We start from the raw sequence: 17,347 nt of genomic DNA on the forward strand, positions 1-17,347 counted from the left end.
TGCAGGCTAGATGCTCAGCTACTATTTGCAACATCTGAGAATCTAGCCCCATAAATGTAAGTCACCATTACATGAAATGTTAAACACAGGGTTGGCATAACAAAGATCAAAAATGTCCATGGAGGTGTTTGAATAAACAAGGCACTTCAGGCAGTAAGGACAGCAAAACCTTCTTTCACAAGGTTCTTCTATTTTGATGATTCTTTTAAAATGTTACTGTAATCGCTTTATATATGAAAAATCCCTGGTTAGCACCTGCAAGTGCCTCAATTCTAATATCATGCTTCTCTTTTATAAATCAGTTTAAAAAAATGAATATTGCTAGTCTTGTGTGAACTTCACAGCTTACAGTCTCAGAGTTCAAAAGGAATTTCATTCAAAAGTAAAGCAAACAATCTTTGATGATATCCAAAAATTTAAGTATTAAAATTTCAAAGGTTTTAAGAAAAAAAAAATTACAAATTTCAGACATAGTCTCAGATCTTCAGAACAAATAGTTTTTATTTAAAAATGCCAGGGCCTTTTGCAATAAATGCAAGGAGTTTCCATGTCTGGTAAAAAACTGAAATAGTTGTCTTGTGCTGAGTGACTTGCACGCTGTTAGGAAACACAACATTATAGCCACCTAATGATGAACATTTTAGCACTTGTGATGAGCGACTTCAAAATATGAGTGCAGAAGTCTTGTTTCATACACTGCTCTTAGGTGCTGCCACAAAAACAGAGCTAGGCCCACTTTTGCAAGCATTACATATGGGCAATGTGTCTCACACTTGTGTTACAAATTTATCAACCCTTCCCTCATCTAAAAGCAGTACCCAGAATCCAGTTCCTTACAAAGTGTCACTCAGTGCCACACAAATGCTATTTGTTTTAACACATGCCAAATAGTTTTTAAAAGAATAAGTGTAAAGTAATATAATTTTAATTCAAATCTACCCAGACTTGATGCATTAACCCACAGTAAGAAATACCAGCCCATTTTAAACATGACCACATGAAGAAAAAAAAAGTACCAAAGAGGGAGAGGGGGGGAATCTTTGTCCTTACTGAAGGCAGTGTCAGTTCAGCTAATTATCAAATACAGCCAGAATGTCACTATTTCAGAGAGGGCTATTGCTCTAGCTCTATTAGTGACTTGCTGTCCTGGTTTCAGCTAATGGTCTTCCTAGTAGCTGGTACAGTGCTATGTTTTGAGTTCAGTAGGAGAAGAATGTTGATAACACTGATGTTTTCAGTTGTTGCTAAGTAATGTTTAGTCTAAAGTCAAGGATTTTTCAGCTTCTCATGCCCAGCCAGCAAGAAAGCTGGAGGGACACAAGACGCTGGCACAGGACACAGCCAGGGCAGCTGACCCCAAGTGGCCAAAGGGGTATTCCATACCGTGTGACATCACATCTAGTATATAAACTGGGGGGAGTGGGGGCAGGGGGATCACTGCTCTGGGACTAACTGGGCATCGATCAGCAGGTGGTGAGCAATTGCACTGTGCATCATTTGTATATTCCAATCCTTTTATCATTACTGCTGTCACTTTATTATTGTTATCATTATCATTATTAGTTTTTTCTTTTTATATTCTATTAAACCGTTCTTATCTCAACCTATGAGTTTTACTTCTTTTCCCAATTTTCTCCCCCATCCCACTGGCGGGGCGGGGAGTGAGTGAGCCACGACACTTGCAGGTGCTGTGTTACAAAAATGGAAGAGGAAAAAAAGAACCATACAGTTAAGTTTACATTAGAAATTGAGCTATCATTACACTGTAGTTTATATGCCAAAAGAAAAACTTGACAGAAGTACTAAGAAAGGCACCATGTGGAAGTCTAGCTCCAGCAATGCTAGCAAGTCATTAAAACTTTAGCCAGAAGAAAACAGTAACACTGCATGACCACATCCACTCTCATTAATACAAGCAACCTGGCAAGTCTTGAAAAGACTCAATTTCATGACCACAGGTTTTTAAAGGCGGTGTTCATTGGGTAAAGTACAGCACACAGAACGAACTTTTGAAAGACCCTCTGATCTCAGTAAGGCCAGCTTTGAGATCTTTAAACTGGTACTCCAGTATTCAAAAGAAGATACCAAATTTTCTCTACTCTTTATTCACCTTTTGCCTTTATTTTACTGGCATCCTTCCGGAAAGATTATCTAGATGTCTAGATAGTATCAGCTCTCTTCAATTATAGCAACTGGTTTCAAACAAAAGAATGCTTGCATTAGGCAATATAAGCAACCCATACAGCATGCAGCTTAGTACTTTCCTGAGTATATGGAAAATAGGTCAAATATATCAACTACTACATTTTATTTCTGCGGATAAGAAAATAGATTGTTTTTCTCATCTTATAATGTTCACTATTTCTCTAAACAGTTTTCAGGTTTTGGAGCAGGGATTTCAAACTCCACTCCAGGACATAATATAACTAGTGCATAGCTAAGAGCAAGTCAGTGTCCATCAGCATTGGTATGTCCTAGCCAGCTGGAGCTGGAAGAAATAAATTCCATAATCCTGCAGTATGACAATTTAGTGTCACTGTAGAATCCAGAAGCAGGCTAAATTCCACCCTGAATTATTGAATTGTGGTGGCAAGTATTGTTGTTGGAATGTTTTCCTCTAGAAAGTATATAATTAATATTTTAAACTGGTTCAACCTCAGCTATGCATTTTTGATCCATAGACGGATCTCATTTCCACACTGATGCACATTGGGTAGCTTTCTGGTTACACATGCTGAAGGAAAAGACCTGCAGAAGTGGAGTGATCTGCACAGCTAGTCAGATAATCAGCAATAGCTAGTGAAGAAAATCTTACAATTATTAAAAAAGATACTCTACTGGCAAAATTTTAGATCAACCTTGCAAAAATGCTCATCTTCTGTCTGCTAGTAACATCCAACCAATTCCATGAGCTCCAAAATTCTAATTCTTTCTCAAATCAGTACATGGATTTTCTGAATCCTTTACACCAAAATTTTGAGTTAGTCAAACAGGAAAACAGAACAACAAAAAAAATGCCCAAAGAGGCAACATTATCATTGCAAATGTATCTCAAATTTTCTTAAGTCTGCTGTATGCCCAGAAAACACATCAGAAAGAAGTGGTACTACCTATTCTGACTGTGAAGCTCCTCAGGCTAAATTCAGTTTAAGGAGGAGCTGACTAGAAGATGTTCTACATGATACTGTAGCAAGGTATCTGTTTTCATAGTGCAGATTTAATGTTGATACCATCAACAAACATTCTTACAGGCTCTCTCTTTTTATAGAAAGCCCATGGAAGCTCAATATAAGGTTGAATGGTTGTATAGCAGTGGAAGGAGAGCAAAATAATCAATCTTCATTACAGAAGCATCACTGAACCTACCACTTCTAGCCTGAAGGATGACACTATGAATCTTGGGAATGTTGTATGCTCTACAGATGTGGTGCTTTTAATAGAAATAGAGGTAATGCAAAGGAAACTATTTAGGGTGGGATTTCTAATCCAGTGGTAGTCTTAAGTTTGAGCTACTCAGATCAGTGTAGTAGTCTCACAAATACAGAAAGTAACAGACTTAGGCCACCGATTTGTACTTTGGAAAAATCCTACTCATAAAAGGTATACCTGCCCTGCAAGACACAGATGAAATGAAGTCACTGCACACGTACTTGAGAATGCTTTTGACTAGCAAGGTCAGGTACTAGTAGCGAGACAGCATTTGCAGCCAGCAGATGACAGGCCAGTTTTCAGCCGGTTCCATGCTGCTTCATGACTGACATCAGAACCTGAACCTGTGTGTTTAAAGGCATATCCAAAGTAAAATTGCAACCACTGCCTTTTAGCAATTTTTATGGAAAAATTATTCCAGCCTTTAAAGCTGTGTGAGCTATTAGAAAATATATATTGTTACACAAATAATTTCAAGCAGACTCAGTATTTGTAGAAAATTTGTCCATCGGGTCCTAGCAATTTCTGACTTAATATTCTGCACTCTCTAAAGGAACCAGATCAGATTTGTCAGCCTCAGTCTGAGCCACAATAGTGATTCTTAGGACAGCAAGGAAGTCAGTTGCTCCAATAATTTTGTTGTAGATAGGATTAAAACTAGATCTCCTAATTGCTACCATTGTAATTATGTCAAATCAATACATTTGCCAGTATTAAAAGAGTGTAGACTTGAAAATAACTATCATACTCTAAAACCCCTGTCCATCTCCACTGTGGGTGGGAAAGAAATTGAATAAAACACAAATTACAGAAACAAAACCATCAATAACAAGAGGAGATACAGTAAAAGTTTGTTATGTTTTGTTAGATTCTACATTAAAAGTATTATAAATAAAGAGTAAATATTATCATCATACTGTTCTAAGCTTACACTATGATCCATTATAAAGCTTGTAAAATAATTACATTCTTCACACCTGAATTTAAAATACATTTTTTTATCTGTTTTACCTGACTTTTGAAAAAGAAAACCTATGCTTCAACAAGAACATCACAGAGAAAGAAACTTCAGTGGAAAGCTAAACAAATTAAAGACTACACTTTAGGAAGGTAGAGCACTGCAGCACCAGTCTATTTCAAACATGCACTTAAAACAGCAGAACTGCATGCATGAGTGTCTACATGCTAAAGATGTATATGTCTTTGTTACAGAAAATGCATACAATATGTGCTTTCAAAAGCTAACACATTAGATGCAGTATTGGCACAAAAGAAAGTTCAACTGCAAATCAGAACATGTTTTACCATGTTTATTGGAAGAACGACCAAAGCAACTAAGTCTGCTCTTCTTCTTCTCTTCCATTAAGTCAGCCAATGTAACCCCTTCGCGTTAAGTACATGTAATCCCAGCATTTACACAGTAGGTGGCAGCAGTTGCAACGCAAAAAATAAAAATGTGTGCATATATACAACACAAGCAACGTTAGGCAAAACAAATTGAAGTTACCCGCAGCATAACTTATCAGAGCTAAACCCCTCACCTCCCACTGATTTTTGCATTTTGAGTTAAATTCGCAATGCTTTGAAGTCAATGGAAGTTTTTTTCATCGACTTCAGGGTAACTAGCTATTAGTTTATAATAAAGACTTAACTTTTACTAGAGGCATATTTACAATTCTAGTAGTTAAAAGATACTCCATTATTCAACAGCACTGAATACCTGCCCACTATCAGCAACAGAGATGTATGAATACAGGGGGTTCATATATAAATGACTTAATGACTTCTCTGGTTAGAAATTTAAAAATGCTGGGGTTGCAGGAACCTAAACTACATTTTTAATGGATTATGTAAGAAGCTATTAATCACTGATATAGCTGCCTTTGAAATCTGTACCTTTTCCTGCCATAGAGAGAAGAGATCTTCTGTATCCTAAATCCAGAGCGGCTCTACATCGTTGAAGAGCATTATGGTGATCTTCCATCACCATAAATCAGCAGTAATCTTGATCACCCAGAGGTTCAGGAATTCAAAGTAGGGATGTAGCTAGATGCCTAGAAGCCTGAAAATGATTATTCTGCCTATCTTGGGACCCAGCCCTACCTTATGCTTCAAAGACAGTTCTAGAAACACATCACCAGTATATGGGGACTAAATTTACTTCCTAAGCTTGCTACTCAAGATTATTAACTTGGTGATAACTAGCTAAATTTTACCTGACTCCCAAACAGGTGTCTCATTTTCATAACTATGCTCCTAAAACAAAATCTTCCCACAGAATAACTGGATAGATAGCTTGTGCTGTCTCTCATCATACCTCCCCATGCAATGTGATATGCAGCAGAGCATGTCTGGAATGCAAGGAGGTGGAGAAATTCAGCAACCCTTTTTCCTTTACAGTGTCTTGCAGCTGACATTAAAAATGAAATTCCAAACCACATATTTAAGCACGTGCACAAACCCAGGAGTGCTAGGAGATTGCCTATTCGCTGGAAATTTCCACTCAAAATACATATTCGTGCCTGAAAATAAACTATTGGGATTTGCTTTAAAGTTCCTTTAATTACTTTCCTTCTCCTAATTTTACTCTGCAAGTCTCCTCCAACTCTTAACTTACCCTAAAATTATGTCTAAGTTAACAGTTTAGAGCCAAAAGCTCTCTCAAAATCAACAACTATGTAAACAAGTATTTTTGATTTATGAAAGGCCTATATGACCTAGAAACTGTTCAAGGAACACTGGAGCAAATGGTTCTTTTGCAGCACATTAAGAAACATCCAATTTGAACAGGATGGAAGAAGTTCCTGGGATTTCACCTGCAGACACACAAACCAAGTCCATCAGCACCATAGCTGACAGCATGGTTGTCCAATGCTCTGTGCAAATTCAGCGTCACCTACAAATCTGCATGGCAGTCTGGTACAAAGTGTATTTGCTCCATAAAGTGTGCAATCTTTTACTTCTCAGTCTTAGGCTTTTATACTGATACTCAAACCCACCGTTTATGTATTCCTTCCACACAACATTAGTAGCAATATCAAAGTGTAGTGAACTCTTTGGCCTTTTTGCTCTGCTCAAGATAAAAACTCTGTGCTACAGATTTTTATATAGACATAAATTATTCTTTTCTGGGTGATGCTGGCATCAACATCAACCCACAAGTTGCCTTCCAGCCTCTCATAAAGTCATTGCTTCCTTCCAGTCAGTAACACAGATTCATACTCTGCTTTTATTGCAAACTAAAGGACTAATAAAATTCTGAAACTCAAAAATATAAAGATTTTTTAAAACTTCACTACATGCAATACAGAGATAAGTTTAAAAACAGATACCTCAATACCAAACCACGTAATTTTCACTATTTTACTACATCTGAAAAGTACTATGGTTTAAAAAAATAGTTCACAACAAATTAGCAGCACTAAAGAAAAAGAACAGTAATAATGTATTACTTCAACACAGAAAATAATATTCTGAGTTGCCTTTGACAAACCACTTGCAGGTGCATTTTCTTCTATATACTCTGGTATCTAAATGAATAAATACCATGACTTTCTGGAGTATCACGTGAATAATAAGGTGCTATTTAGCATTAGTATATATACTGAAATTTGGACTTTAATCTTACATTTAGTATTAAATCATAAGCCACATCCTGAATCCATGTTCTCATTTATGTACAGCACCTAAAGTTCTCAGGAAAATTTTAACCACTACTATGTAAACATGGCTAAGAGGCTAAAATAATCTCTGCTAAACTATGGCATTAAAATACTACCCTTACTCAAAATTTCTGACAGAGAAATCTATTATAACTTTTGCAGTTGTTGCAATATCATGAAACTAACTTGTTCCTTTGCATTAGGACTCAGGTCAGAAGCACTAGAGGGCCACTACAGCATAAATTACCTTTCCCATAATACTCTATACACTACTATCGAATAAATATATTGTAAGTAAGTGATAATTATATTTCTTAGTGTCAAACAAAAATCTCACAAGCTTTCATTTATTTCACACTCAGTTAATACATCTAGTAAAAAAAAGATTTTATATAGTTTTCTTGAATATCAAAAAGAAAGATCCAGAAAGTCACTTCCCTACTTCAAATCTCAAAAAAATCCTCACTATTAGCACAAGGTTGTTTCTTGACTGTAGTTTTGGTCATGTTTTTTAAGCTTTTCATATTATTATTTTTTCTATTGCATGCACCTACAGGCAAACACGTATTCTTCTTCACTAAGGATTTAAAATGACACTTAGTGGCATGTTGCTTGTAAGCACTAACTTTTTACAGAACACAAATAAAGCAAAATTTTTAAGTCTCAGTAATGATTGTATGCAGACAATGATTTTGACATGGACAGCTCAGAGCAGAATTTTGTTGTAAGATTCTGAACTATTTTCCATGACTAAGCATCAATATATTAACGGACAAGATTACCCTGCTAACAAACATTTTTGCAAACTGGAAATCACAGGCTACATCAGATAGGCTGTATTCACCCCCGTCTAACACCCTTAAAAGCAGTCAAACTGTCCCACACAGAAGTAGTACAGAGTAAAGAACACGTACTGTTCCGCTTGCCTTCTTCATCAACCTCTTCATCATTCTCAGGGTCAATGTCTTCTGCCTGTGTAATCCAGTCTAAATATCCCTTCAGATCTTCTTCAAGCTGCTGTTTTTCACGTAGCTTCTGAAAGTCCCCTCGGGCCTTGGCTTTTTCTCTTTCCTTGGAAAATTCTCTATCAAATTCAAATAAAGCAGAAAAAAAACCCTGATTGTCAAACTCCCAGGCATTTTGGCCTAGGTCTTGACATTGCAGAATAACATACTGACATAGAAAATGAACTGAATAAACTACACTGACGATTTGAGAGCTTCCTTGAAAACAAGACAGTGGTGCAAAGAAGTCATGGCAAATCCCTATCCCATTACATCAAAACGTCCACAGCTTTTAAGATTTAACTGAAAAACAGGCAGTATTCTTGACTCTTCACATATTGGAGAAAGAAATTCTGGCAGCCATTTCTAAAATCCTTCCTCTTCCAGCCACAGTTTATTGCCCATGTCCAAACATACTTATTTCAGTGCATGGTTCACAGAATTCCACTAATGGGCTTTCTCAATTACATCATGCATAGACACCTGTGTTGTTTAAGATGTGGATATTTTGCCCCTTTGCTTTCCGTAACAGAACCTAGAAATCCCGATCTCACAGATCAGAAACACACCCTTTTATATAAACTGAATCCTCTGTCTCATTGTCCCAATCTCAAGACAGTATATTTGATTGTCTGTCTAGTTTAGTTCGTGATTTGGGTCAATCCTTAAATTCTCATGGAATGATAATTAAAATAATTAAGTCATTCTCTTTGAGAAGGAGATTGGATAAAATGGCCTACTGAGGTCTCTTCCAACCTGAATTACCCCATGAGTCTATGATTCCCTAATGACATATGACTCAAGACAATTATCAAGTAAATTCTTGTACCATGACATTTCACATGCCAACATTATTACAACATTTGGTGTGATACACAGCTCCAAACATGTAACTCCCTTCACTAGAAGGATCAAACATTTTCTAGTTTATCCGAGTATCAATAGGTATGATTAGGGGTAGGCAAGCATCTTTTGAACTGTATTGTAACTATGTACTGATTCAGGATTTAAAATCAAGCTTGTTCTGATTAACCTGTTAATCTTACAATAGAGCTGAAATTAAACCTAAAAAATGGCTATAGTAATTTCATTTACTATGAATTTGCAATGCCTTTATTTATTGTGAACTTTCACTTGAAAATATTCCCCAATTAACCACTCTCAAGGGGAAATTTATTAAGACACTGAATAATATCCTTTTTCAAGTGGAAAAATATTAGGAAATTAGTGTGAGACTTACAAAATATTTTAACAAGGTGAACACAATTATCAATATGATGTTGCCCTGCTAACAAAATACAGCAGGATAATAGAAAGTCTTATAATTTTTCAACGTGGTATTTCAGGTCAGTGGAAGACATTACTTATTTGGAATTGCAAAAATATAATCTCTCCAGGTTTTTTTTATTTTATTTTTATAGTTTTTTTACAGCCTTCAAGCACATCTTTTAAACATTAAATTTCTGCTTTGACATTAGTAAATTTAAGAGTTAAACTCTTTACATACATACAGATTTTGGGGGGTTTTTTTCATGTTATGTTGTGGAAGCTAAAAAGCTTTCTGTTGCAAAAGCCAAGAGGCAGGCACTACACCTTTTTCAGTTGAGGACTTAATTCAACAAAAATTTGGTTTGGCATGTGGAGATCATCCTGTTCCATCTGATGGCACTGTAATGAAGCTGAAGAATGCCAGTGCTTGCTTTGCATTTGCTACCCTTCACCTAGCATCCAAGGACAAGGTCCTTCAAAAGGCCATCTCTTCACAAAAATGCTTGTGAAAGACAGCGAGCTCAACAGATCTCTCTGAGGGATAATTGTTTTTTTTTAAAAAAAAAACAAGAAAAAGAAAAAGATTTCATTGTTTTGGCAGATGATGTCACAAGCCTATAAGAAATTGTTTGGTTTCTGGAATGGTGGGTTTAAGCTCTCTCAGAGACAGTACATCCTTTACATCTGATTGAGGCAACATACTCGTGACTCTCATGCCATACGCAGTATCTTTGAAAAAAGAACTATCACGGCATAGTATGAAATCAGATGTAACAAGCCTTGCTAGCTTTTACTGAGTATTCATGTTTTGTTCAGTTAAGTTCTTTGGGTGTTTTTCATTAGGGTGAAGGATATGTGATGTGTGTGGGTAAAGTAAAATGAAAGTTGCTGTTATTTTATGGAGTGAAGTGAAAGAAATTATTTGAAAATGAAACAGTTGGTAAGGCTGATACTTTCAACAGCACTTCATCCATGACTGAACCAACTTTTAACTTTGACTTTACATTAAAATGGCTGCATGCAGAGAATTAAACACAGTTTTTATATACACAGCTAACTATGACCTTTCCCTTTACTACACAGCATAGAAGTCAGACTTTGTCTTGTTAAATGCTGCTGCAATTTATTAGTAGGGGGAGATCCAATGGTGTTTAATTTCCATGATATTTAAAAATTTTACTTTTATTTTTAAAACCTGACTGTTTGCAAGGAAGTATAACCCTGAGAACACTGCATTTTCTTTAGGGGAGGGAGGAATCTGGCTCTATGGTATTTTTTTCTACCAGAGTCACAATGAAGTGACATCCCTCAGATGCACATATGTACATATTTCCTTTTACTGAAATACCACGAATAAGAAAGCGGAATTAAATGGAATTGGAATGTAATGAGTTTCTTGTTAGCAGAACAAAAGCATTTTTTTCCCAAGAAACTAGAAGTTATTTGAAAAAGACGATGGGGGTGCGATGAGGAAAAGGCATTGGCTTTTTAAAGCTTCTGACAAAGAAATTTAGACAAGATATTTGAATATTTAGACACAGATATATAGACATCGGCTGTTCTCCTGGAAGGAGGAATAAGAAAGCTGCTTGTGCAGCATTTCACAGCTATGGAGAGCTAGGCTGGGTCCAGGGCAGAAAGAAAAAGCTTTTGGTTGTGCAGGCAGCATAGGTACCACCATGGTTAGACTAATGGTCTGAAGCGGCCTCCCCGACTGTCATCAGCCCAGTACTCAGTGCAGAAGCCTATGAAACTGACAGGCTTAGGAAGTGGCACCTTAATTGTGGTAAGTGGACTCAAGCTCTGTCAATATTTGGTTTCACAAATGCCTGTGCTAAAAGCTAACTTCAAAATACACGTTACATGCTGGATTGACAAAATGACCTGGATCTGGCATTTGAAAGTGTATATTTGGGGGGGTGGGGGTGGGGGGACTGTTCATTGACTAAACTGACAAAAATTGTATTCAAAGGGCTGTTGTGACTATGCTAGCATTCATAAGGACCTTTCCACTAAAATACGTTTTGAATCAGTCTCCACCCAAGTTGCAAACTGAAAAATCCTGAGGAGCTATTCTGATTTGACATCAGCATATATAAAATTAAAATCAGGCCTATTGCCTATAAAATTGCAGTTTAAAAATAAAATGGATTTAAGTAGTTTTCATAAAGCATAGGACTCAGTGAACATGTTTTTGTCCTAATTTCAACAACTAGAAAAAGCCAAGACTACTATTGTCTCATCATTTAAAGGATAATATGCTTCAAAATTAAGACTTTAGGCTAGCAGGTCTAGAAAGAGCTTTTTGCAAATCTCTACTTCTGAAGAATCTTATAAAGTGGACCTGCATAACTTTTATAATACCACCTTGTATAATTATCTGTTTGCCTTCAAAAATATCTTTTCTTCAAAACAGTCTATTGCTATGTAGATGGAGGCAATTCAGTTTTTGGTTTCACCACAAATGCAAATAAATCAGACGACCAAGCCCTAGCCAGCCTAATTTTGATCTAGCTAAATACGACTAAAAATTGCAGCATATGACAATATCCTATAAACTGAGTAAAGCTTCAAATTGCAGCCATAGCATAAATAACTCAGTCAATTGCATCTGCAGCAGAAAGGAGACATCACTTGCAAAATAAAGCATTCTATAGAGACTCACCTACATAATCTAACTTATTCTTAGTGATAACTAAACTACTATATAAAATGCAAGTTTTATTTCTATTGCTCCAAAACTCCTTGTGTTTCTGCAGAAAGATGATCTCAGTTCCCTGTTTAGGCACACCACCATCATCATCAATGGTTGTTGAGGCTGAAGCATATAAAATGCAGGGTTTGAGGTCATGCTTCAATAGTCTGGGGCAATTATTTTCATGCCAGGTTTTTCTTTCTTCAACAGAGCGAAATAACTTCTGCTGGTATGCATCTGGTGGGAATGGCTGGATACAACAGGTTAGAGGTGGCAGCAAGGAGTACCTACTGGGACTCAATTACAGCTCTCTGGTTCTCACACCTTAATTTGAGGCAGGGTTATATTAACCAAAAATCCTAAGATGACAATTTGTCCCTTCTCACTGTAATTCACAGACATAATAACTAAGGAGACACCTATACTGGCTTCCTATCCGCTGAAAGTTCTTCCATGCTAAAGGCTAGACATTTTTCATAAGGGGGCTTGTGCAGCAACATGAGTGTTGCTGTACTTCCTGTGCATCACTAGGCATTGATGATAGGAAATAAACAGTTGCCTTCAATGTCCAAGCATAAACCAGCACACTAATTCTTCATTGGCTATATGACTGCCCCTCTGTGTCACTGCAAATGCAGTGAGAGAGAGAATTCATCTACTGCAGTGTGCAACTTACTGCACACAGGGTCTGGAATGTGGAAAGTGTTATGCTAATGCTATATGTAGAACTGTCACCCAGACATCCTAGACTCTCATTTATTCACAGAGCACAGTCACATAATAACAAAAATGTACTCACAGGAGTACAGTGTTGGCCACCAGACTCACAGAAGAGGTTTCACACAGTGGTAACCATACCAACCAACAAATTAGCAGAATCAAATCAGAGAACTCAAACTGCTCAAACTGTATAGATGAGCACAGACAACAGCTCGCAGCTGGGTGTAATGTGTAACAGATTTAGAGAAACATAAAAAAGATTAAGTAACATCACATCTTTAATTGCTGGATATTTGTATACATCATTGTTACCTCTTCTTTTAGAGATAATAAAAACTCATAGGCTGAACGCTGTAGAATTATTTCTGCAGCACACAAAAAAATTCTAGCAGGAATTTTCCTTGAGCAAGGAGCATTGGGTTCTTGATGGGGAAATGCAAACCAGTGTTACCGACCCACATTTATTTCTATATAGTTCGTTAGCAATTGATAAAATTTATATTCAATGGCTCCAGCACAACCTCTGTGTAGCAGAGGGCCTGTACAACATTTTGTGCCAGAGTGCACATGAATGCAATGAGATGGTCTGGGGGAACAGCAAGATAGGGACTAACTTGATAGAGCAAAAAAACCTAAGATCTGATGTTTCAGACTGTTATTATATCTATATATTAAGATGTGCTCATTCTGTCCTGAGTAGAGACCTGTTTGGCTCAGGACACACTGGATTTCTTAGCGGAAGAACTGGCAGTACTGAGCACGGGACCATAACGCAGAGTGTATTCACCTGACCATCGCGATGTGCACCGTCAACACAGTTTTGGAAACTGATGTGGTTTGTAACCTGGCAGTAGCTGATCAGCAAGCATCTCGCAGGACTAATCCTTAAGAAGCCTTGGTATGATAAGTTCAAACAGGACTGAAATAAAATCAGTTCTCATTCTAGAATACTGAACTACTCCCATTGACTTTGGTGGTCTCTGTCTAAAGCAGTTGGTTAGTTACTGCTGTATACAGCTGAAAGTATTTGCTGATTATTTTTTGTTAGTATATTCAATTGATCAATCAAGGATAATATTTCCTTGTTTCATATCTATTTGTGTTTGAGCTTTATTTTTACCAGCCACACAGCAATCAAAAAGAACCTGCTTTAGCTTATAACCTGCTGAGATCTAGAGCTGAAGTCCCTCTCCTCTTTTTGAATGTATATTCTGTTTATCTATGTGAGGGAGTTAAATTTTTATCCATAACTTTTTTATTCTACTAAGCCTTCCCTCTGCTGTGAAAAGGAACACTGTCAAAACCAGTTCATTTCTCTTTTGCTGAAAGACTATGGATGACAGTTCACTGCCGTTTTCTATTTAGTGCATCATTATTCAAATGTCTTTTTCTACAATTTTTTCCATATATACTTTAGACAACAGTTCTTGGGTGTATAAGGTTATCTGTGCCAACATATTTTATATGACATTAATTGACAGATATTGCCATGACATTAGCATGGATGGGTACGTACCCTTAGCTTTTAGAAACATTATGTACATACATTGCAAATAATACTGTGGGAAAGAAATGGAAAAAATTAACATTCTCTTAGTAACCTGCAAGACTTGCATGTAGGAGGATGTATGTAAGGACATGTCAAAGCTTATGCTTTGCTGTCCTTTAGTAAGGCAATAAATTCAACTTACAGAGATTTATTAAAGTGTATTTGAAAGGTCTTATTTGTTCCCATGGCTACCCAAAGAAATACTAATGCCTTAAGTAGAAAATGCCGTCAGCGGAAGCCATCCCCTAGTGATAAGGGCTATCTTCAGGAATAGATTATTATGCATCATTAAAAGCCATGCCTCTTGATAAATAAGTTATGAAGTTTTATAATTCATTATTTTCTCTGTTCATAGTAAAACAGTTTAATACATGCTAAATTACTGGCATATTTATTTTAACTTTCAACACAATTTTAAAGGTACTTTCGGGGGGGTGAGTATCTTTCAATTCCCTTACTTTTTTAAGGTTTAGCTTTACATGTTAATTTCTAATAACCTTAATTTTATCATTTGTAATTTCCTAATTTCAGTTCGCTGTCTCTTGCGCCAATAGTCATGATATGCTCTGGTCTTTTATCCTGGAATATTTGGAGGAGGTCTGTCCTCAGCTCCCAATTTCCACGCCTAGTATTTCATGACTTCAGAGAACACAGGCCCAGTATATGCCTGTTACACACACTGTATGTAACCAAAGCTACATGTGAAAAAGGCTCTTGAAGCAGTCCACCACCCTTTACAGAGCTAGAATTGCTGGGCAGCTCCTCCGTGGCAATTTCTCTGCCATTCCACCAAGTCTGAAGTTGCCCCAAAGATGCAGTGCCTAATCCTTGCATCACAAGCAGTGGAATTTTTACAAAGGAAATAAAGATCCTCTAGTATCTCTTACAGACTGAACCCACTCCCTGCTTCTGGCTCAAAAGATATAGCAATCAAAATAGAATGTGACCATGTCATCATCGCCCTGCATTTCTAGGAGCTAAAACAATTATTTGGAGCCACACACAGATTTAAATTTGTAATGTGAATGAGCAAAATGCAGACCAGCCCAAGATAATGAAAATGCAAAGATATCTGAGTACACCTATGGCAGCTTTCCAGAGCTGCAAGCATTTTTCTCTGTATTTCCAAATATTGAAAGAATTCAAAAATGCAGTCTTATGGTGAAAGATCAGCTGACAGTTCCAGGTGTCCAGCTAGATTCCTAAGAAATTCACTGTGTTGAAAGAAATTACTAACATGCACATGTTTTGAACCACACTTCCAGACACATTACCAGACACATTTCTGGAGCTGGATCTAGAGCCAATTTTTTTTTTCTAAAATGTTTGGGGAGGAGCTGTTTGTCAACTCTGTTCTCAGGCCAAAGTTATCACCTTCTTCAGAACCCTCTGTTGAAGTCAGACCAAGAGCCATCACTAGAGCCCTTTCCTAGAGCCGTATCTATAGTTGGCTCTAGAGCCATTTCTAAAGCACTTTCCAGAAATAGATCTTAGGCCAATCTTAGAGCCCTTTCCCAGAGCAGGACAGGGCCATTTCTTGAGGTCTTTTCCAGAGCTGGATCTAGGCTCAGTTGCCCAGCCATTTATGGGAGATGGATTTAGAGCATGTTCTGGAGCCCTTTCCCATAGCCCTTTCTGGAGCTCTTTGTAGAGGCCTTTACTAAAGCTGCTCTAGAGATGTTTATCTCACAATCCCTTTGTAGAGCTGAATCTAGAGCCCATTTCTGGAAAGCGTCTCTAGAGCTGGCTCTAGGACAATTTGTACAGGTCATTGCTGGAGCTGGAACCATTTCCGGTGTCTTTTTTAAAGCTGGGTCCATAATTTCTGAGATGGAACTACAGTCTGAGCTGGATTTGGAGCCATTTCTAAAACCTGACCTGGAGTCTTTTTCTAGAATGCCTTTTCCTGTAGAGTCCTGCAAACTGAAATAGCTTTTCAATTGAGAATTCACTTTGAGAATAATGTGAATAATATTAGTGTCTAATACATAGTAAAAATTAGAGTATTTTGAAAAAGCTGAATTACCTCAAGCCTATGAATTCCCTCCACCCTTGTAATTCAAGGGTGTATTTAGAAAACAAAATATCTCCACAGTCAGCTTCCATGCAGAAATTAAAAAATTTACCACATGCAGATTCCACACACACATTATTTCCATTAATTTACGCATCTGCTATGAAAAATATGAACTCTATTTTTAAGAATGTCACCTTCACCAGGTAAAAACTGACATGGACCTCCAGGAAATACTCACCTTCAGAAATGGCTAGACGTAAAACAAAAGATCTCCCAAATCATCATTCTCATCCATTTGTACAGTATCTAAATACATCAAACATGCAGTGCACAAAAGGCATTACAGAAATACAAAGGGGCAGATGGTCACAGAGTAACAAAGGAGTGCAAAGAGAATGAATGAATATTTTAAAACTGCAAACAGATCAAAACAGCAGGCAGATTTAAATGTACACAGCATAACTTGATATTACAGGAAGTAACACTTTCATACAGAAAAGGTGTATTAGGCATTCAGATTCTATTTCCAAAATCTGTATGCAAAGCCATGCTTTTCAAGTAAGTTGGCATAATTTTTGCATTCTTGAAGTTTGATTGGTTTAGTAAAATTTAACTTTCTTTGTAGATTTATCATAAACCAAGTTTCATGCTACGGTTTTAAGAGCATAAAACGTAAAAGCTAGTAACTCATAAAAAAACCAAAGAATGCATGTGTTACATATTCAATGCCTGGCTCAGAATGAAAAATATTGGCTTTCTACTAAGGAATACAAACACAGCCATAGGATTTTAGTAGTACATCATTTTTAGCCATAAAATTTAGACAGGTAGGTCTAAACAGAAAATATGTGAAAAATATTTATTATTTATATACAAATGGCATTTAGTGATCATAATAAATCAGTGTAACAGTATTTCACACTGGTCCTTGTCAGAGTTTCAAACAAATATGCCAGGACATTTTCTTCACTTATGTACCAAACATTAGTTTGGTATGATATG

At 36.8% G+C, this 17,347-nt stretch overlaps 1 protein-coding gene across 2 annotated transcripts in view; it reads right to left on the reverse strand.

Moving 5' to 3' along the window:
- CACNA1D (calcium voltage-gated channel subunit alpha1 D) overlaps positions 1–17,347 on the reverse strand; it is a 197,469-nt gene that overhangs the window by 87,236 nt on the left and 92,886 nt on the right. For both annotated transcript variants that reach the window (XM_075053572.1, XM_075053574.1), the window contains exon 9: positions 8,006–8,175. In XM_075053572.1, the coding sequence (XP_074909673.1) occupies positions 8,006–8,175 (170 nt within the window). The remainder of the gene's footprint in view (positions 1–8,005; positions 8,176–17,347) is intronic.

This window comes from Buteo buteo, chromosome 21 (genome assembly GCF_964188355.1).
Source record: "Buteo buteo chromosome 21, bButBut1.hap1.1, whole genome shotgun sequence".
Taxonomy (NCBI): Eukaryota; Metazoa; Chordata; class Aves; order Accipitriformes; family Accipitridae; genus Buteo; species Buteo buteo.